The sequence below is a fragment of the Alternaria hordeiaustralica genome (genome assembly GCF_023758085.1).
Source record: "Alternaria hordeiaustralica strain BMP 2776 chromosome Unknown scaffold_12, whole genome shotgun sequence".
Lineage (NCBI taxonomy): Eukaryota > Fungi > Ascomycota > Dothideomycetes > Pleosporales > Pleosporaceae > Alternaria > Alternaria hordeiaustralica.
Genome location: NW_026056784.1, coordinates 401,497 through 422,595, shown reverse-complemented (window position 1 = coordinate 422,595; position 21,099 = coordinate 401,497). Strand labels below are relative to the sequence as shown.

Below are 21,099 nucleotides of genomic sequence, written 5' to 3'. Positions count from 1 at the left end.
GTTCTTCGCGGAACATCTCGCAACGCTACTGACGATGATCTCACAATCTGTATTAGCGGATCTTACACGGAGGTGGAGACACATACTGGGTCAAGAATACAGCCCCGGATTGCGCTGGATTTTGATGACCTGGATTTGGTTGGTGGGATCTTACCGGCTGCAGAGAACACTACGAAATACCCCTACTTCAGTCGCCTGCTTCCCCAAACCCCTTCGTTCCTGGACTACGATCTAATTCGACATTGGATCGCACGCTGCGAAACCCAACACCCCCATTGTCGAGAGCGATCAGCAGCGGAGAGCGAAATCTCGAAAGAGGGGCTTCTCGTGATTGACGTCTTACACAAGTGTCTTGTTCCCGCGCCCGAGACCTGCCGCTACATAGCTCTCAGTTATGTGTGGGGAAATGCTACTCAAGTGCAGCTCAGAAAAGATAATCTTCTTGAGCTTTCACGAGAAGATAGTCTATCTGATGCATGCATTCCTGCCACGATCCGCGATGCCATGATATTGGTTGAAAAGTTGGGCGAAAGGTACCTCTGGGTAGATGCTCTTTGTATCGTATCCGACGATGCTGCTGTAAGGCAAGCGGCGATTTCCAACATGGACAACATTTATTCTGGGTCTCTACTTACCGTCGTTGCGGGTACATGCAATAGCGCCGACGACGCGCTTAGAGGCGTTAGCACCAAACGCCACTGTAAACAGGTTACCCGCGAGATCTCCCCGGAGGTGACGCTTCTAGCACATTTCGACGTTGAGTACTTCTTTAGAAAGACAACGTATTGTAAGCGAGCGTGGACGTATGTAAGCCCACAGCAACAGACATCGGAGACCAGCTCACGCAGATAGATTCCAAGAGTTCCAGCTGGCACCTCGTCTACTGATCTTCGCGCCCAATGATCAGGTCTACTTTCTATGCGACGAGGCTAGTTACACCGAAGACGGTCCAGAAGAATATGAGTCACGATACGCGTCGGATAGGCTGCGCGTATCTAAGGAAAAGACCGAATTTCCCTTTTCTCTCAAACGACGTTTACGTGGCCACCTGCCCCATACTGATTACCGATGGGCATTGTCAAAATACTCTCGACTCAACATTACGAAGAGCGAAGACGTATTGGATGCTCTGTCAGGTGTGTTAAAGAGAATTGACGTTGGAGAATGCTTTCAGGGCTTGCCTGTTGATTACTTCGACCACGCCCTCTTTTGGCAGGGCTCTAGGCTAAAGCGACGTCAAGAATTTTCCAGCTGGACCTGGGCTGGTTGGAGTGGTCGTTTGACTTACGTCCGCGAAGGGCTTGATTATGTACATCTATATGGGGACGCAAAGCGATATCCGGACGATGAGCATCGAGAATGGGTGCACAAGGCCTCGGAGATGGAGCTTATGCAACTATACCTGAAGCATGCAACCTGGATAGTCTATTACGTCTGGAACAACCAAAACACTGCACATGAACCTCGGTGGCTTTGCGGCGGAAGGCCTACTGATGGTGTCAGTTCCGCTACTGAGGCACACGAGGCTAGATTTCCAGGACTGCCATGCAACACCCTTCCTTCCAAGTCATATCGTCATTCCTTTGATCAGGCACCGCTCGCGACTCGCACAAAGTTGCCATTACTGCATTTCTGGACAGTTTCGGTTTGTTACGAGGTTCGCCACAATACAGAAGGCAGGGGAGGCGAGTTGTTGGACTCAGAGAGCAATCCAGTCGGAAGTTGCGATTTCGACCGTAAGCCCGTTTTAGAAGACGTGGAGACACCTCGGTCATGTCACGAGTTCATCCTTATCTACGAAGAGGGAGATCTGAGCTGCGAACGGTGGAGGAGCAGCTCTTACATTCCATCCGAAAAGTACAGAGTCATTATGATCGAGTGGAACGGGGATATCGCCGAGAGGATTGGATCTGGCTATCTCCAGCGAGAAGGCGTGTTCAAGTCGTGTCGCAGACCGATGAAGTGGAAAGAGATTGTACTAGGATAAACTCCGTTCTGTCGCTGTTTGGAGTCGTTAAGCCGACCCAAGCATATCGTGACATCAATCACTGGCGTCGTCGCTGGAGGGACCACGAATATAACACCCACATGTGCTTGACATTCGGCATGGTCTTACATAATAGATTAGTTCGATATGCTAACCTAGAAGAAAACCGAACAGCGTAGAGTCTACGTTGACGTTAGGTCACCTACTTTGCAAGCTTTTGTATTGATGTAGTCGGCAGACCTGTTTAGTTTTCTTCTTCTACAAGGTGGTAGATTAGTTTATGACACCATGTTTTAGCGCACCAAGACTCTTACAAGTGCCAGCATTGGCTTGTGCGAGGCTCTCAAGAACTCATATCACGGTAAGACGTACGCGCTTTCAAAGGAGTGACTGGTATTCTTTTTGAATGAGTGACTAACTAGAGGACCTGTGTGAGGCCAACAGTTGAAGCAGCGCGGAAATCAGAACGCAAGACAGGGATCGAGACGGACCAAGGAAAACGGGCATGGTGTGGGCAGGGAAAGGGGGTGTGGGGCGGTAAGAGATCGCAAAGGACAAGGCCAACAAAGGAAAGGAAGAAATGTGTGGGCAGGAGGGGGGTGGGGAGCGAATGAGGTGGTGGATACGCGAACATAGGAAAGAAGTGAGGGTGATATGCCTCCCGGAAGAGTGGCATGGAAGATTCGATATCGGGAACAAAAGATCGAAAGCCAAGTAGCACTCGCGAAGGCGGGGTGAAGGCCAGACCTCTGCCACTGCGCACCGGCTTGAGATGCTCAGAGGTAGAACATGGTCTCGTCCAGAGACTCCGGCCAAGGATTGGCGCGAGGCGTCTCCTTCTCCTTTGAGGATGATCTGTTATCACCTGTCTTGGCGTCTGCGTCTTTCAGCTCATCATCCGCGAGAAGATATGCGCGAGTGAGCTCTACCATGCGGTCGTCGTTTAGATTCTCCTCTGCGGCGGGATGCTTCGCACGACGAACAACACTGGAGACAGCGTCATATTTGTTGGTGATCGCGTAATGGAAGTAGTCGAACACACGGAGAGCAAGTTTCTTGGCGTAGTGGACTGGTAGTGCGATAGCAGGGATAGCTGTATTGGAAAGCTGATAGTTGACGTTGAGATACTCAGTCTGTGCGATGTCAGTATTTTGATCAGTTCAGATGCTCGTTCTTCAGACTTACTAGTGCCGCATAGTCGACTTGGACTGGGACTGAGTTCTCCACCTGGGGCATGATATGATAGTCGTATCTGCTCTTGATTGCGTGATCCAACGCAGGGGAGAACCTGGTGATGCTCTGCTCGGCTAGGTATGCTTCAACGTTGCGCCCGTAGTCATCACCGGCGACGGAGTGTTTGTTGATTAGAATGTAGCTGAGCGAGGGTCGAACTCCCGGAGCTTTTGCTTCGATGGCCTTGACAATAGCCTTAGCCTCAGCTGTGATGATGCTCTGCACCTCGCTATCAATGAACTGCCCTTTCATAATGTTCATGCCGTCGCGGTAGAAGATGATATGGGGAGAACCTCCAGCATGCTTGGTTTGCCATGCTGCAATGCGCTCTTCCATCATTTCCTGCAGGTCTTGAATCTGCGGGTCGAGGTGGTACTTCAAGTGGCCTTGCTTGTCCTGAACTCGGCGGATAGTAGACTGAATACGTGCGGATCCAGGATATTGCGTAAACTGTGCATCGAAACTGCCAACCACCGCAGCAACCGAAGGGCAGTTCTTGGAGGCGTGAGAGGCTGGATGGGAAACATGCGCACCGACTATCATCATGTTCTCATTCTGAGAGAGAGACATGAACGGTTCGACGTTGAAGTTCCGACCGCCTTGCATACCGTTGAGATGCCGAAGAGTGCCGATCGGGAAGTAATTTTGGACGTTCTTATTGCGGTCGAGTAGTGCCTTGAGTGTTCGAGCAGTCATGCAATGGGTCGCTGCGCCAGCCTTTCGATTGCCAAACTTGTGCAGCTCAGCACGGACGGCGCGTACTTCCTGCTTGCTACGACCCTTCTCGTCAATGATGGCAAGAATGGACGTAAGCCCTTTGTCTCGTATGGCCATTACAGCTTCATCTTGCTGACAGTCTGTCAGTATTAGAGGCTTCACATCCGAGACGACTGCTGTCAAGACGCGCGGCTGTGAGTCTTCGTCGAATTGAAGGATCTGCAATGCTTGATCGCCATGATGCTTGTGTTTCTGTCCAGGAAGGCAGAGTGCCTCAGCGACCTTTTCAATGAAGTCTATGGCGTCTTCCCGCTTCGTGCTTTTCGCTTTGACGTAGAGTAAGCCCATCTTGACTTTCGATCCGGTCGCCCGCGGCAACGGATCTCTTGCTGTATGTGCGCGAGGTTTCGAATCTTTGGGCAATAGTGTGACGACGGTGCCGTCCTCTACACGAACGTTCATGAAGCCCTCGGGGATAGTTGAGTCTTTCTATGGATTCGTTAGTCCACTCTTTGACATTGGGAAGTTGATCTTACTGAAGACTCAAAGGAACCCATCTGCGTGACAACACTTGCTGCAAAGTCTGCAAAGTTCTCATGTTGCATCTGAAGGTTGTCGCCTTTGAGAACGTCGTTGAGCAATCCGAGGCTGAGGGTAGAGGTAGGTAAAGCCTGAGTACCGTGTGTGACGAGCATCTCGAGAGGCACCCATGAGTCGTTCCCTACTTTCGCCAGTGGAAGATCGTGTCGCTCAATCTTGACATTTATCTCTGTCATGGAAGTTAGCATGATACGAGGACTTCGGATGATAACGCTTACTCTCTCTGAAGTACTTGGCAACGGAATACCGCTTCCCATCTTTCCAAACGAAGTCAGGCACATCGCCAGCCAGTTGGATATCGGAAACAACATAGCGGCAGGAGCGGGCTGCATCATCGTGCTGAACGTGGCCGGTATTCGCAGTCATCGCTGTAGGTGACCTTTTCATGTTGACATCGCTTGAATTGAGCTCGCCAAGAGGCTTGGAAGCCTTCCGTGAACTAGCACCAGAGCCTGATCTAGGTGAAGACTGTGGGAATGCATTGTTGTTAAGGTTCGACGATTGCACCTCGCCTGTATCTTCAAGCCCGTTCGCGGCAGGAGGAGTGTAGTTACGATCGACTTCCAGTCCTATGAGCATCGCTCGAATTGTTGGTAAATGATGATGAACACTCGGTCCCTGAATCGCGCGCCCGAAGACACTCGTAACAATGTCTGCTAAGGAAGTGTTCGCCTTGACTCCAGGCACGAGATCGAGCTCCAGATGCAGCTTCTTCAGGTTTGGATCCAACTTCACCAATGTGCGAAGGAACCCGTCGACCTTGATCGCATCCTGGATATGGCTGGCAGACTTGATCGAGGCGATGTTGGCTACTGCAGGGGCAGATTCCGTAGATGTGACGGGAGGAGTCTCGGTGACGTCTCCAGGTCCTGGGTCTCGTGAGAAAGTCTTCGAGGAAGAGATTGGAATTAAAATGCCCTTGCTCTTCGTGGTCGTCGCTTTCTCAAACGTAGTATTGCGAACAAACGCTTGTAGTAGGATGTCAAGCTTCTTCCAATAGTCTGCGGCCGTGTTGTGGTCCAACCCATCGAGAACGAGGGCCTCTGCGTCGATAATGCACTTGATCTCCTCGTTACTGCGTGTGCCGTTCGTCTCGACAACAACTTTCTTCGTCTGGATGCGAACTCTGCCCTTGCGTTGTTCCTGGATTTTGGCGGACATCTGATCACGCGTTTCGCTTGGAAGCTTGAGTAAGAGCAAGTGATCGACAGGAGCTTCTTGAAGCCCCGCCTCATCTACTATAGCTGCCTCAGCTCGAAATTGAACAGCATAGCGATGCTCGTACTGCTTGAAAGCCTTCTTCACGTATTCAGATATAGCCACTTTCCTGAGTCGTTGGCTGTTGACAGGTTTTGCTGTAGGAAGCTTTCGTCCGCCGCTAAGTATTTTGATGGGAATCACAAAAATTTCCGGCGTCTCGGTGATGGGGTAGTCGATCCTGCAGATGGCCGAAGGGCTTGGTGGTTGCACATTCCAAGGGATGCTGATAGACGGGTCATTGTCTGGAGAGGTCGCTGTGGTTGCCATAGTTGCCATCTGCCTATTTTCAGATGTGAGAAGAGACTGTGGACTGGTGGAGACATCTCGACAAGAACTTGGCCATGTTTTATGCCATCAAGGCTGCTTGCTCGTCGCTGTTTTTCAATGTCACCAGCCCACCCTGTTTGTAGCTTTGCTGCGCACGCGAGCTTCGCACTAGATCAGCCGCATCTGTTGCTGAAGGAACGCATACGCCAGATGACGACTGTAGAGCTCACAAGCTGATTGCTACACGCTATGCTTGAAGACTAGACAGACAGCGGCAGTGGACTCGAAGGCATGAACTTTCTTTCCAAGCAAGCGGCTTCGTACTGAGTTCAGCAGATGTATTTGTAAAATACCGAAAATGGTGGATGCGAATGACCACGGCAGCAAGCGATAGCTGAAACATAGCAAATTGAACGATGAGCTTCCTCCTATGGCCCAAAAGGGCACCACGCCGTGCAGTTCATCACGGTCATTGTGATATCTCCGTCAATGACGCGCTGTCTCCGGATGTGAAGAGCATAGACATGACTTCCAAGGTTCGCATCGTTGCACAGTACCGTGCAATGGCCGAAGCAGGAAGGGGGACGTCGGACTTCGTATAGGCGAATCAATGCGTCATTTGTGAGGTCTAATGTGATTCCAGATCCGCGTGTTGAGCCGTGTGTAGGGGTATGAAGTGGGTGAGGATCACGCGAGGAGGAACGCGTCTTGGATAATCCGGAGACGAAAAAGCACAGACATGACGTCACGCGTCGACACCTTGGCACTAGGTGGCCACATCTTATGTCGCATTTCAAAAGAAAGAAGTAGGGGTAGAAGTAGTTATTATCTTGCATAGCACTTACTTGCTGAAACATGATACCTAAGCGTGTATACAGCGACTCAGTAATGAGTACAAATGTGGGCCACCTTAGTGCTGCAGCGCGTCCGGATCCGACTGGCTTGGAAGCTCAGCATTAAAACAGAGAAATCAGCGTCCATTGCGCACTAGCCTCGACTGGAATGTCCACACGGCGCACAACAAATTGAGAGGGGATGGCGATGTATATGAAGATATTCAACAACCACTGTCTAGTCCAACTTTTTCTCCCGAAGGTATCATTATCATGGGCGGCTACCTGGGTGCTCGGGCAGATGATGCTACGTCGCATTACTCAACTTCTCCCATTCCTGCGAAACAGCTTCCGAACGCAGCATCACCATCTTTACCCCCTGCTTTGCTCGCTTCCGGCGTGCGATATGGGCCTTGATCTCATTCTCAATGCTTTTTGGCGCCGTCTTCACCTCCTTGGTCGGCGGAGATGGTGCAGTCGCAACGGCGTCTTCCTCCTCTTCTACTAGCATCTCTTCACTCTTCCCCAGTTTCTGCCTCTTACCCTTCTTCTTAGTACTGATACGTATCCTCTCCGCAGCCACTGCCAGCTCAACATCTTCAACACGGCACAGCCCTAGTTTCCTCGTCACGCTAGCCTCAACCTCCGCTCCGTACGCCTTGCGAAACTGGTCATCTAGCATACGCTTGACCGCTGCCGGATCAACCTGCATCATCTTGCAAGTCGGGAACACCGCCAGATCAAGCTGCTGTGCCATCGAACGGAGAAGAACCTCGTCGACCTCATCGCGATCAATGATGGGCAGCTCACCGCGGAGCTTGCCGATGACGGCGTGTTTCTCGTCATCGTTGAGATTGGCAGCTTGATATTGCTCAAATGTGTATTCCGTGATGCTAGGTTTGCGTTTCGCGACTGGAGTGGTATTGGGTGGCAAGAAGGAAGGCGGGTGTGCCGGCGTGCCGATTCTTATGTCATTCACTCCTCTCAGACGCCCCACGACAACTCTGAGTTCGCTTTTCTTGTCGCGTCTAGGCATACCTTGATGAGTATAGTGCGACTATCGGAGTTGAGTTGGATAGGCGTTTCTGTTGAGCGAACGTGATTAGGTAAAGCAACCAAAAGCTATTGTAGCCAGAAGGTGCTTTGCACACGACCTACTGACCCTGTCATTCACTTCCATGTTGATCTGACTGGAGCGAGACTATGCTTTCTGGTGCGCTCGCATCGGAGGTTTGTACTGTACGGGCGCATGTGGCTCGCTGTCTTGCATTACTGGTAGCGAATAGTTGACGAAAGATGAAAACGATTGTACAAGAGTGAAAATGCGATGCATCTGATGACAGTAAATATTTCATTAATGGTTTTATTATATCATTCACATCGAATCATGCACCCCGTGCCTCTGGATCGCTCCAAGCTCATAGCATGAACAGTCCGGCAAGAACACCAAAGACGCTAACGCCAACGGCGCCTTGACCAAGGCGTGTAGCTGCGTTCTCAGTCTGCTGAGGCGGTGCACCAGTCGTGGGTGAGGTGCCGTTGCTGGTACCGTTACCAGCTCCGGGAGTGTCCTCCCTCTGGCCGTCGACCTCCTCGATACGTCCATCGAGCTCGATGTTTACTGGTGTCTGGCTCAAGATGTAAGAAGTGAGTACCTCATCCTGAGTGTCCAGGGTGATGAAGTCGGTTGATGGCTCGAAGAAGTTGTCACCGCCACCAGCGATGAAGTCAAGAGTGACCATCTGGTAGGTAGTGTCGTTGTTGAGAGGCTCGTCGCCGATGGTGACAGAGACCAGCTTGGAGTTGTTGGCATTCTCGGGGTTGTATTCGACCTTGATGCCGGTGCTGACCTGGAAGAAGGAGGTGACTTCCCTGCCATTGCCGACGTTGACACCGGTCACGATACCCTCTAAAGACTCCCAGAGGGTCTTGCCATCGATTTCGACCTGAACAATAGCATTACCAAAGGGGAACGAGGTCAAGACTTCGCCGCGGGTGATGTCACCCTGATCAATGGTGGCACGGATACCACCAGCGTTGATGAGAGCAAAGTCGACGTCATCGGTGTTGTTCTTGCGGTAGGCGAGCATAGCATCAGCCATGAAGTCACCGAGCAGACACTCTTGTTGTTGGCAGGTCGTCTGGTCGAGCTCTACTTCGCTGGTACCAAGCACCTCAGCAGCGAACTCCTCGAAGGGGATGCGCCACTCCTCGATCTGCTCTTGGAGGTCCTCATCCTGCTCGGTAGTGTTGGTGAGGTGGATCGGAGCGCCATGGTAAGCAAGGATCTTGCCCTGGGGGTCGTAGGTAACATCGATGTAGCCGAGGTACTCACCCCAACGGTAGGCAGTAACGATGAAGACCTCGTCGCCATCTTGGTTCTCAACAATGGTTGGGTATTTGCCTTCAGCATCTTCCATGTCACCGAGAAGGGTGTGGCTATGGCCACCCATGATGAGCTGGAGACCAGTAGTAGCCTTGGCCAGCTCCTGATCTTTGTCGTAGCCAATGTGAGTGAGAGCAGCGATCCTGGTGATGTTGGTAGTGGCCTTGATCTCATCGATGGCACCTTGGACGGCCTCAACGGTGTTGGAGAAGACGGTGGTAACATCGGCGTTGCTGAGACTGCCAGTCTCCTCCGCAGTGACACCGATCAGCGCCAAGCCGTGCTCCTCGAAGATGGTGTATGGCTTGACAGTCTTGTTGACGTTCTCGTCTTCGGAATGCACGTTCGCGCTGACGATGGGGAATGTGAGGTTGACCAGGAATTCTCCGAGCGCCGCATCACCGCCATCAAACTCGTGGTTGCCGAGAGTCATGGCATCAAATCCGAGCTGGTTCAGAGTCTCCGCAATTTTCTCACCGCCGTAGTAGCCGTAGAACAGAGTGCCCTGGAACTCATCACCGGCGTTCAAGAAAAGACTGTCCTCGTAGTTGGGGCGTTGCTCCTCGATGACGGTCTTCACACGCGCGTAACCACCATAGCAGCCGCGCTCGGGCCTGGTGCAGTCGGTTCCTGAGGAGCTGAACTCATCAAGGTGGGCATGCACGTCGTTGATGTGGAAGAATGCTGAATCACGTGAGCAGAAGCAATGTTGGAGTCAACACATGCTGACTTACAGATGTTGTAGTTTCCATCCGCATCGATACCTCGCTTCACCATACGCTTGCTGTACAGCGCGTCTTCTGCTTGAGCGATCGCCGTCAGCGCCGAGACGGCGATAAGTGACGCGCTAGATCCAGTGGCGAACTTCATCTTCACTCCGACTGGGCTTGGTGGAGTTGGTGAGAAGAGGCACGAGCACGACAGTAAGCCTCCTTTCTGGCAGCCTGTCACTATTTGTACCACGCAAACAAAGCGGACGCCGCCGCCTCAGTAGCTGCAGTCACGGCATTTCAGCCTTGGCGACCTTGGCGGTGGCCGTGCTTAATTCTCGGCAACTGCCTCTTGAGGTTTGGCGCATTGCTGTGCCTGATAACAATTCACCAATGAGCAACACACGTGCGACGTGGGCTTACAGGACGCAGGAACGTTGCACGGAGACCTGGAACTCGGCGTTGCCTTCTGCATGAATTCGATGACATTGCCGTCAACACGTGGGCTTGGGGTGTTGATAAACCAATTCAACTGGCGCTTAGAGGAGCGACTACAGTTCCCTGGGAGCCGAGCTATCCATAGTCGAGTTCATACTAACGGGAAAATGGGCGGACCGATGACGGTGATGATGATACCGGTAACGGGCCAGATGCGGCATGCCAACTCCGAAATCCCCAAGACCTGGATCCTGGAAGCCCCGGACTTCAGAACAGGTTCGTACGTAGAGGAAGATGAACATGTATAGTGCATTGCGCTACGACGAAAAGAAGAATGAGTAGTAAGCAAACAAGAACGGTATACAAAATGTGAAAATCGCCCAAACGCAATCCTCCAACATCAAAGCCAACAGAACCGTTATCACACCTGTGCGAGTCTGCCGCACCTCCACCCAGACGCTCGCGTCCCACTGCATCGGTTTCCAAGTCGTAATAGCGTTCGCGATAAATGCGGGGTCCCACCACTCGCCCCGCCCTGTCGAAAAGGACGCCCCGGCTTTGTTACGGGCTGGTGATCGTTAGCGTAAACCCACCTATCTTACCGGACCTCCATCAATCTTCCCATCATCTCATTCCATCTCTTGCATAGCGCTCCTTTCTCGTCCGCAACCAAAGCCTTGATAATCGTCGTTAGCGAAGAATGTAGAACCGCTTTGGAAGTCTCTTACCTCCAATAGGCCCATCTCTCAGATCACCAAATCGGCACCTTGAAGACATTTCAGGTGCTCGTCCGCAAACTTCTCTAACCGTGACTCAACCCCAGTGGTCGGCCATCGCAAAGGCTTCTTGTACGCCTTGACACCCTTCGCCGGGATAGCCGCATCTTCGAACGGCTCCTTGAACGACCCGAAAACCAGCACCGGTGTTTCCATCGCCCGATTACCGCACCACAACTTGCCAGCCTTGCCGATGTTGCTCAGATCCTGCATCATGCCAATGTCATCTGCGGTGATGACATTGGAGGCCTGCAAGGCGATCCTGAAGTCTGCGTTGCCGTAGTCAAGCTGACCCAGCGCTGGTCGCTCGCTGCGAGCCAACGCTTCTTGGCGGCGGCGCGCCTCGTACCGCTGGACGCTGGCGTAGCGGTTGAGGAAGCGTCGCTTGATGGTCAGAGCGCCACTGTTGGAGCCTTCAAAGAGTTGAGTTGCACCTCTGCCTGGCGAGGGTGGCTGAGAGTGGAGAAGGCCCGTCGGTGGCTCCCAGGAAAAGGACGCTGTGGACCCATCAACTGCAGTAGCGGACTGCTTGACGGTCTCTTCTACGTCGTAGAAGCGTGGCGCGATGGGTCCCTCAACGTAGTAAACGTGCTTCTTGACGGCCTGGGAGTTGGGCTTGCGCATGGCAGACTTCAGTACAGTCTTGGCCTTGCGTGATGCCTGTGCATCTGGCTTCCTTGCAGACCTCTTCGTGTTCGCACGGCTGACTCTGCGCTTCGACAACGAAACTGGAGCCAAGTTCCGCTTCGGGAGCGACTTGGCAACAGTGGTTGGCTTGTTCGGAGTCTTGCGCAGAGCTACCACCGGAGCGACCGGCTTGCGTGGCTTTAACGCCGTGGCGTCGCGATTCGATGATGATGTTGACGTTGTCTTCGAGGTAGTCATCTGTCGTTTCGTAGTCTTCTGGGAGACAACAACAGATTTTGGCTTGACAACAGGCAGCCGTGAAGCTGGAGCCTTCGCCGAATGTGGCCTTTCGACAAAAGCTAAAACTGGAAGCCGTTAGTTGCGAAAACGATTCGAACTCAATGAACTTACCTCCTTCACTGGCGTCCTGTGTCAGATGAGACTCAGTCGTCACCGCAGTCCTTGGTCGCACGCGCTCTAGACCAACCGAATCACCGGTGTAGTCAGGGCAGCGAGACAGTCCAACGAACCAATCCCGATTTGTGCGCAGCCCCATACCGAGCCGTTTCATACTGACCATCTTCCGTCCGAAGAGGTTCATGGCGGAAGTCTGCTGCTCAGGGCTGACGGAGTCGTCGAAGCTGTTGTCGTTGAACATGAGCGAAGTGTTGTCCATGTCGTCGTCCGCGGGCTCATCGATCTCCGATGCCGGCTCTTCAAACTCCATCGTAGGCTTCTCGACCTCCTCATATAACTCTTCCTCATCATCTTCCGCCTCTGTAGTGGTCTCGGCAGCGAGTACCGTAATCTTACGCCGAATAACCACACTCGTCATCCTCGCCCAAAGCCTCGACTGCCTCCGTACACTAGCCTCTTTCACCGCCGTAATCGTGGGCCTCGGGATACGCGTCTTACCGATCTTGCTATCCGCGTTCTGCTTATAGTCAGCTCGAGCTCTAGCAAGTATCTTGGGTACCTTTTGCGCCGCAGCGCGAGTGATTGTCCTTGACGCCAACACACGAGGTGCTGGCTTGATTTGCTTCGCCGCCACCGGAGTAGCAGCTAGCCTTGTCCTTGAAGAAGTTGGTCGATGGAGCCGCTGGTACAGCGGCCTGACCGGGTTGGCAGTGACATTAGTGTTGACTGCGGCGCGGCGCATGTCGGGGACGCGGCGGGCAGGAGAGAGCGCATTCACGACTTTCTGGGTAGTGGCAATTTGCATTGTGACTAGTCTGTGACGATGTGAGTGTCTGGATATGAGAGAAGGTGCAAAAAGCAGGGGGCTTACTCGAATGTGTGGATGTGGTGAGGAGGCAGAAGTCGGGTGGGATCAAAATATTATATGTGTGGGTTGCGGGCGCCGACGCGCGAGTTTGCTATGGCAACGAGGAAATTCTCTCTATCTCGACAGAGATGGGATGGAAATTAGTGTTGGAAGTATACGCCATTATCTGCATTCCGTTTTGCGACGACGTGGTCGACATGCACTGCGTTCTCAAAGTCGCGTTTACGATTCAGACGCGCTAGAGCATCAGATCGCAACCCCCGAAGTGCTGGAAGCTTATCAACACTCACTATTGAGTCAAAGAGGTCGTTTCATGAACACATTTAAGCCAGCGTAGACTTGTTAGAGCAAGCGATAGTCGACGTTCCTGCACTCAAGCTTCCAATACACTGATAATACTAAGGAATATCATGTGGATTTATTCAGATATATTGCTCTCATTTATTACACATTACTACCTAACTAGCAGTAAGAACAACCTTCCCACCACTCAAGCCCTCCGCCTTCGCCTCAACTACAATCTCCCCACTAGCACCCGCCTCGCTCCTCACGATAGCCAGGGCCATTCCGCCAAACGCCTTCCTCTTCGTCTCCGGGAACGGGCTCATGTCTGTCGGATCACCATTATCTGTAGCAACGATAACGCCTGGGCCAGACGAGACCTCGAAGCTAATCTCATCATCAGCCATAGGGACCAAGATACCATTCTCGTCATGCACGGAAACAGTGATGAAGGAGAGGTCATAGCCGTCACCAGCGATCATTGTGCGGTCAGCAGTCACGTTCAGCGACGCTGCTGAACCAGCTGTGAACTGAGATGCCGTGGCCCATTCTTCGCCGTCCCTGTACGCGACGACGCTGATGTTGCCGGGACGGTACTTCACACCATCCCAGCGCAGTCTGTAGTCGTACTTTCCCCTTGATTGACGGCCTGCGGAGATACCGTTGACGAAGAGTTCTGCCTCGTCACCAGAAGTGTGAACATGTACTGGTGTGATCTCGCCGATGCGATCTTCGGGCCACGTCCAATGGGGGAGGATGTGGGCCATGGGTAGATCTGGTCTCCAGCGTGCTTGGTATAGGTAAAAGCGATCTTTCTTGAAACCAGCCAGGTCGATGATGCCGAAGTAGGAACTGCGGCTTGAGTTGTCGTATGGGGTAGGTTCACCGATGTAGTCAAATCCAGTCCAGACGAATTCACCAGCGACATATGGGTGCCTGTCTTGCTGCTCGAACACTTTATCGGGTGAAGCGGCCCATTCAGGTGCGTAGAGATCGTATGAAGACACAATGCTGTTCTCTGGGTCTCCGCCTTCCCCTGGTCCGCCGCCTACGATGGCACTCTTGTTTGCGGTGATGGGGAAGAGGTATTTGCCGCGAGTGCTGAGTGCTGATGCAGATTCGGTGCTCCAGATCATCTTCTCGGGGAATTCTTGTTTGAAACTGGGGAAGGTGCTCACCCAGGAGTCTCCTTTGCCTTCACCTTGGTAGTTCAGACCGACGATGTCGATAACGGCTGCTATTCCAGTAGTGGCGTTAGCGTTGTTCATACCGATGGTCACTTGGCGGGTAGGGTCTTCTTCGTGAGCTATGTCTTGGAGTGTTCTGCAAGTCTCAGTACCAGTAGAGTTCCTTTGTTCGGGAAGCTCGTTGCCAACACTCCATGAGATGATGGAGGGGTGGTTGCGATCACGGCGAATGAACGATCGGAGGTCAGGCTCGTGCCATTCTTGGAAGATACGATGGAAGTCGTTCTCCACCTTGGGAAAGTTCCAGGTATCGAAGATTTCATCCATGACCATGAGACCGTATCGATCCGCGAGATCAAGGAACTCGGGGGCAGGTGGGTTGTGAGACGTGCGAAGAGCGTTATTGCCCATCTCTTGTAGGATTTCGATCTGACGTTCCGCAGCCCTGGTGTTGAAAGCTGCTCCAAGAGCGCCCAGGTCATGGTGGTTGCAAGATCCCTGAACGTAGATACGCTCGCCGTTGATGAGAACACCTTGGTTTGGATCGTACGTGACCGAGCGAATACCAAATACAGTTTCATAGGTGTCCATAGCCTCTCCGCCGACTGAGACGGTAGAGATAGCGACGTACTCGTTAGGCTTTTGGCTAGGTGGTGGTCCCCAAAGCTTTGGGTTTGGAACTGTGACCGAGCCATGTACTGCTTGTTTAGAATGGCCTGCAACGTCCGCGTTCGCTGCAGCAAATTTTGCGACAGCTTCACCAGTAGCTTGTTTCGTTGTTGCGTCGCGCTCAAAGACTTCGGTGACAACTTCAACATGTTGACTGCTGTTACCCTTGTTTTCCAGATCAAGGACCATCTCGACAGTAGCTTCCGCTTCCGAGATGCTAGGAGTAGTGACGTAGGTTCCCCAATGTCCAACATGCACTGGGTTGACAGTGACAAGCCAAACATTACGGTAGATACCAGCGCCCGGGTACCAGCGCGATGAGTCGAGCTTGTTGTCCAGACGAATAGCAAGTGTGTTCTCGCCAGCTTTGGCGTAAGGAGTAAGATCCAGACGGAAAGAGTTGTAGCCGTATGGCCATCCACCAACAAGGTGGCCGTTCAGCCATACCGCAGCATACGACATAGCTCCATCGACATCCAGAAAGACGGATTTGCCAGAGTGGAGGACTTCCGCATCCATGGAGAGCGTGCGGCGGTACCATCCAATTCCGTTGATCGGTAAGCGACCCAAGCCTCCCTCAACGCCTGGGGCGTCGAAAGTACCGGAGATAGCCCAGTCATGCGGGAGAGAGACAGCCTCCCACGCGGCATCGTCGAAGCTAGATTGAACATAGCTGATGTTGGCGCCGGGAGCGGCACCGGAAGGTCTCTCGTACTTTTTTCCGGTGATGAAGTCGTTCGCGCAAGGTAGCATCCACGGCTTCAAGCCCTCATAGCTTAGACCATCTGGATCTGAGGTGAATCGCTCAAATCGCCAGTCTGCGTTTAGCGAAGTACGTTGACGGCCTGATGTTGTAGATCGTGGCTTGGACACCACATGAGCGGCTGTAGCGTCGAAGCAGGTTGAGAACAAGAAGCCAAGGAGTAGTATGCTGTACGAGTTGTACAGCGCTCGCAAGGAACCCGTCATCCTGATGGGTGGTGATATGTTGGGAAATATACCAACTTCAGAACTAGCTCATCTGATGGTTGATGGCACCGATGCTGTCACTAAGGATGAGCGATAAGCGTGAACGACGAAGACGGTAGATACACGGCTACTTTGTACCCAAGCAGAACCATACGATGCGATAGAGCACACTACGGGTCATTTCCCTCCGTCCCATGCACACACTCCGTCATAAACGGAAGAAACATGATGGTCGGCCCGTCTGGGCAGTACATAAACCGCTGCCCGTAGAACGTTTTTCGCAGGACATTAGCCTACAGAGGTACTTCCCCGCCATGCAGCGTGCGGGGTGGCTGTCTCGGCGATACTTGGCCGTCGGCTTAAACTGTCTTTGCACAGAACGGATCCACTTGCCATGGTGAAGCTTCCGGATAAGTTGTGGAGGATGAAGATCACGGAGGTTCAGTGGTGAGCTTCGGTGGTAGTGACGTCGCGAGCTAAGCCGAATAAGGTCATCGGTCCGCTTGCTATCTCCGCACGGTTCCGCAAGCGGGGTCAGCGAGCTGCTTCACGCTGGGGGGTCGTGGGAGCACTGAAATGAGTTGAAGTCTACGATAGATAGCCGTGGTTTTTGAATGGGTTGATGGCCGTGCAAAAGATAAAGAGAGAAGTGAGACGCCGACCAAGTACCCGAACTTAACGAGGAAAGGAAAGCCTCATCGCATCATTCGACAGGACCGAAAGGAAATTGTGAACAGCACTGAGAGAGGAACTCAATGGCGCATCTCCGAAACACCACCGTTAGGAGACTTCGACTCCTCAATCCGGTCCTTATAGTCGTTGTGGCCGGTGTAAGGCTCAGCGACCATAGGTGCCGCAGGTCCTCCTCCCACGGCAGCATACCTCTTGCGCCTACGGAAGAAGCTGTGTCACGATAAGTCAGTATCTGTCTCAGTATCGCGACACTTGTGAGAGGTTAGACTTACATAACAGCTCCGATGATGGCGATCAGAATAGGCAAAACTAGACCAACGCAAACACCAATGATGATCTTGTTACTGACACCTCCAGTCGAGCCGTTAACGAGATCGTGTACATGGTCGCTTCCATCTTTGCCGTCTTCGTCGGGCGGAGCGACGTACGGAGTTGGCTTGCCGGATACGGCCCGCATAGTCTTTGCCTGCGTGCCGAATGCAACAGTCTCTTTGACGGTATCAGATGCTTCGACTGGCCATGTCGCTTCAACTCCTGGTGCTACTGACGTTGTGATGAAGGACATGAACGTTTTGCTCGTAGTGACTTGCTGCGAGTTGGGGCAATTGGCAGGCCCTGTGATGTTGCAGCTAACACCGCTTCTGGTGATCTCAGTACTTATTACAGTCTCAGTGAGATCTTCGCGTCTCTCTGGAGCGGGTGTAATGGTGGGTAGTGCCGACGTTGGCTTGCCTGCAATGCCGCATACCTCCGCCAACGTAGTCGTGAAGATGGCAGTAGACGCTTCGGCCACCGGTCCCCATGTCTTGGTCTCGTTGAACCATTCGACAGCGACTGATGCGCCAGCGATCGCGCCTACGGCGAAGTTATATTCTTGAATGACTTTCAACTTGCAGTCCTCGTCGTCTGCATCGTACGTAACATTGGTGTTGAACTCGGCTATGTTTGCGTAGATGGCGACTTCGATACCAGCTTCGACTTGTGGACTCAACTTATCAACCAGGCTCAAACCTGGTGGTGGCTCTGGCATCACAACCTCGAGCCCACAGTGAGCACCGATACGGAGGGCTGCTTGCATAGTGATGCTTGCGCTTTCGAGGGTGACAGGCAGAAATTCGAACTGTCCCCCGTTGCTGCACATGGTCAGTCATTTGGACACTTGTTGAATGTGTAGTCGTAGAGGAGACTTACACTGTCATGTCGGCAACCTCATTTCCAAATAAGGGTAGATCTATCGCGACGCCATCGTCCAGCTTGACATGGAAGCCACTGCTAATGTCGATGGCACCTTCCACAGCCAAGATAAGATCAATACTAAGCACCGCACCGAGCATCAGGTTCGGCCCTATCTTCATACCGACAGGAGTTTGTGTAGCAAAAAGAGTGATTTCATATGTCGCTCCAGCATTGAGAACGGTTCCAATCTCTAGGTAAAGCTCCATACCATCGAATTGTAAGTGTAGGTTGGCTGCGTCGATGGTCGGAACGTTCAGGTCGAATGCAAGATCGAAAGTTGGCCACTCAAAGTCTGACCTGTCAATGCCGTCGCTGATGGTGAGGTTGTCCAAGACGTGTTCTACCGCATCGCCTAGTTTCTCTTCGAATCTTTCAGTGAAGTTTTGCACAGCTGTGCTGACTGAGTTGATTGTGTTGTTGAGGAGCTCGCCAGCGTCGAACTCGGCGTCGATAGTGAGCTCAGCAGAGGCAACTCCCTTGACGTAGCATTTCCGGCAGGTGACTTCTATACCAGCTTCGACTGTCGTGGTCCCATTCTCGTGCTCCTGTAGCGGATTTGGTTCGAGTGCCCTGTACGAATGATTAACGCCCGCCGACGTAACGAATACTATAGATGTGTACTCACACGGATAGCAAAGTAGCACCACTCCAGCTTCTCGCTATGTTCATGGGTTCAGCCTTGAAGGAATCTCGCTTCTCTAGACTGGCTAGAGCTAGGCCGCGCTTTATGGCATGGTATGTATCCTCGGCAGAGTGGCCTGGAGCATTGCGGACCTGTACGGAGGAGTCGAGTGGAGTGACCGCGGCATGAGCCCAAGTGAAGGCAAGGGACAAGAGAAAATTGCGAAGTGGCGCCATTGTGTCCGCAGAAATAGATGCAAAATCGAAGCGAACTTTGCGTCTGAAATGACCCAAGAAGAGTAGTAAAGGCCAGAGACTTGCTACATCTCGAAAGAGACGATGCTTACACACTTATACACCACCACTCCTCATCCCACCACAGTACATCCGGGTATGTACCATCAAACGGCACGAGGCTTTGCGGCGTAGCACAACCGGGGGCCGAATATGCGGGATGCAACCGAAAATGCTTCAGTACACTGCTTCGCCACCAGCACCATACCAAAACCGGCGATACTGTAAGGAAGAGCATCCTTCGGACTTACATCGACTAGGCTCTGGTACATCTGCGACGGTAATCGTGACCTACTTTGTACTTTGTGTGTGTCTCCCGGTAATAAGACATGCATGCTACGATACATTCCCCGGTAGATTGGGGGAGAACTGTGAGTGGTAGGGATGGTGAGCAGGGTGTTATTGGAGTACTGGGTGGAAGGGAGAGAAGGCAGATCCAAAGCCAAGGAGTGAGTACGAGAAGTGTATGCATCTCGTCGTTGTGGTAAGACTGCGAATGTACTCAGACTGCGCTCTCAACCTCAGCCTTGCGGCCTTGACCTCGCAGATACGATCAAGCAGTGCTGGTATGCGGAAATGTCTCGGCCCCATCATGATGGCCCCCATGAAGAGACCGAACCGGCGGGGAGATAAGCAAGGCTGGCGCAGATAGAATCCGTATACTATTTATGGGCATACACATCCACGGAGCCCAAGTATCTAAGCCCTCCAAAAGATATAGGCTGAGCGACTTACCACACCTACCCCGCAGCAGGTAGCTGGAAGGCGTCGCTGTAATGATTGTTGCTCCCCTGGCAAGCGATGCTGCGTTTTGCGGCGCAGTAGATGCATGACGCATGTTTTCAGAACACTGCAGCGCGTGAGTGACCCCGTAGTGTTTCGAGTTGAAAGCCATGCAGACATGCTGCCTTCACCGGGTTGTCGTGTGTGCATCTCTCATGCTTGAAGACTGCGGTGTGCAGGGACGCGCGAATCATAGGCGGAAGCTGCTTTTAGCCGTATCTTCCAGAATGTTGATCTCCAGGTGCTTTGTCGTTGGATGTAGTGCTACATGACAGTACCTAGGTACGCTGTTCTCCGATGGCGATGGGTGCTGCGCAAGGGGTGTCGAAGTACTTTGCTGCTGCTGCCTTTAGGCACCTGCATGATGTGCTAGGTATTGGGTGATCATCGGCGTGGTCGATGTACTTGCAAGGCCATGGTAACGGGCAAGACGAAAGAAGATGACAGCAGAAAGTATGCAGACGTTTGGATGTTGCAGAATGGGCGGAGCGCAGCTTCCCCAGACCCGCGTGGGCACGCGTGAACCCGCCCATTGACGCTAGCCCCATTCCTTCAGGGTCCCTTGGCGCCCGAACGTCACCATGGCAAGTCGCGTATGAAGGCTGCCAGCCGATCCCAAAACCGCCTCGAAGACACTCTCAGCACGACAGCAAGCCAAAACACTAAGCTGCAATCACTCTGCGCTTACGCGACCGTACATACCCCGACATACAGCCTTCTCGACAGGAACGAAGACCGGGCGCCCCCGATAACCCGCAACAATGTCGCAAGCCTACGAGCGAGAACAACAAAACAATTCCCGCCTCGATGAACTCGCCTCCAAAGTATCTGCGCTGCGGGGCGTAACGATAGACATCTACGATAATGCGCGCGACCAACATGTCATTGACAGCACGGTACGTTCCCCCAACACGTATACAAGAACACGGCTAATATCTGTTTCTCTAGAGCGACACCTTCTCCTCTTTTGGCACATCACTCAAAGGCTCCGCCACACGCCTCACGCGCATGGCGTCTTCGGGGAACAAAGTCGCGATTCTGAAGTTGGCGGGGATCATAATAGGGACGGTGGTGGTGTTGTATTGGATCTGGCATCTGATTTTCTGAGAAAATTTGGATTGTACGAAGATGGGAGTTGATACAGAAACATGATCCAGAATTGTCGCGGTGCGACATCGAGGAAAAACGGCAAAAGAGGACATGAGGTTGGGAGCGCAGGCAATCACGATCGGGACACTGATATGAG

At 52.6% G+C, this 21,099-nt stretch overlaps 7 protein-coding genes across 7 annotated transcripts; 1 reads left to right on the top strand and 6 right to left on the bottom strand.

Moving 5' to 3' along the window:
- Window positions 1-2,763: 2,763 nt before the first annotated feature.
- J4E84_006406 (uncharacterized protein) lies at window positions 2,764-6,064 on the bottom strand (the record flags this gene model as incomplete). Its single annotated transcript, XM_049388995.1, has 4 exons — window positions 2,764-3,120; window positions 3,173-4,426; window positions 4,474-4,706; window positions 4,756-6,064. The coding sequence occupies 4 exons, from the start codon at window positions 6,062-6,064 to the stop codon at window positions 2,764-2,766; spliced, it is 3,153 nt and encodes a 1,050-aa protein (XP_049243269.1).
- A 1,140-nt stretch (window positions 6,065-7,204) lies between these two features.
- Window positions 7,205-7,933, bottom strand: J4E84_006405 (uncharacterized protein; the record flags this gene model as incomplete). The annotated part of the gene is made up of 1 exon (XM_049388994.1): window positions 7,205-7,933. The coding sequence occupies one exon, from the start codon at window positions 7,931-7,933 to the stop codon at window positions 7,205-7,207; it is 729 nt and encodes a 242-aa protein (XP_049243268.1).
- A 382-nt stretch (window positions 7,934-8,315) lies between these two features.
- On the bottom strand, window positions 8,316-10,153 carry J4E84_006404 (uncharacterized protein; the record flags this gene model as incomplete). Its single annotated transcript, XM_049388993.1, has 2 exons — window positions 8,316-9,967; window positions 10,018-10,153. 2 exons carry the CDS (start codon window positions 10,151-10,153, stop codon window positions 8,316-8,318), a joined length of 1,788 nt encoding a protein of 595 aa, XP_049243267.1.
- Window positions 10,154-11,177: 1,024 nt separating this feature from the next.
- J4E84_006403 (uncharacterized protein) lies at window positions 11,178-13,056 on the bottom strand (the record flags this gene model as incomplete). The annotated part of the gene is made up of 2 exons (XM_049388992.1): window positions 11,178-12,193; window positions 12,246-13,056. 2 exons carry the CDS (start codon window positions 13,054-13,056, stop codon window positions 11,178-11,180), a joined length of 1,827 nt encoding a protein of 608 aa, XP_049243266.1.
- Window positions 13,057-13,577: 521 nt separating this feature from the next.
- Window positions 13,578-16,226, bottom strand: J4E84_006402 (uncharacterized protein; the record flags this gene model as incomplete). Its single annotated transcript, XM_049388991.1, has 1 exon — window positions 13,578-16,226. One exon carries the CDS (start codon window positions 16,224-16,226, stop codon window positions 13,578-13,580), a length of 2,649 nt encoding a protein of 882 aa, XP_049243265.1.
- Window positions 16,227-16,978: 752 nt separating this feature from the next.
- On the bottom strand, window positions 16,979-18,964 carry J4E84_006401 (uncharacterized protein; the record flags this gene model as incomplete). Its single annotated transcript, XM_049388990.1, has 4 exons — window positions 16,979-17,129; window positions 17,192-18,052; window positions 18,111-18,725; window positions 18,957-18,964. 4 exons carry the CDS (start codon window positions 18,962-18,964, stop codon window positions 16,979-16,981), a joined length of 1,635 nt encoding a protein of 544 aa, XP_049243264.1.
- Window positions 18,965-20,614: 1,650 nt separating this feature from the next.
- Window positions 20,615-20,960, top strand: J4E84_006400 (uncharacterized protein; the record flags this gene model as incomplete). The annotated part of the gene is made up of 2 exons (XM_049388989.1): window positions 20,615-20,749; window positions 20,802-20,960. The coding sequence occupies 2 exons, from the start codon at window positions 20,615-20,617 to the stop codon at window positions 20,958-20,960; spliced, it is 294 nt and encodes a 97-aa protein (XP_049243263.1).
- Window positions 20,961-21,099: the final 139 nt, after the last annotated feature.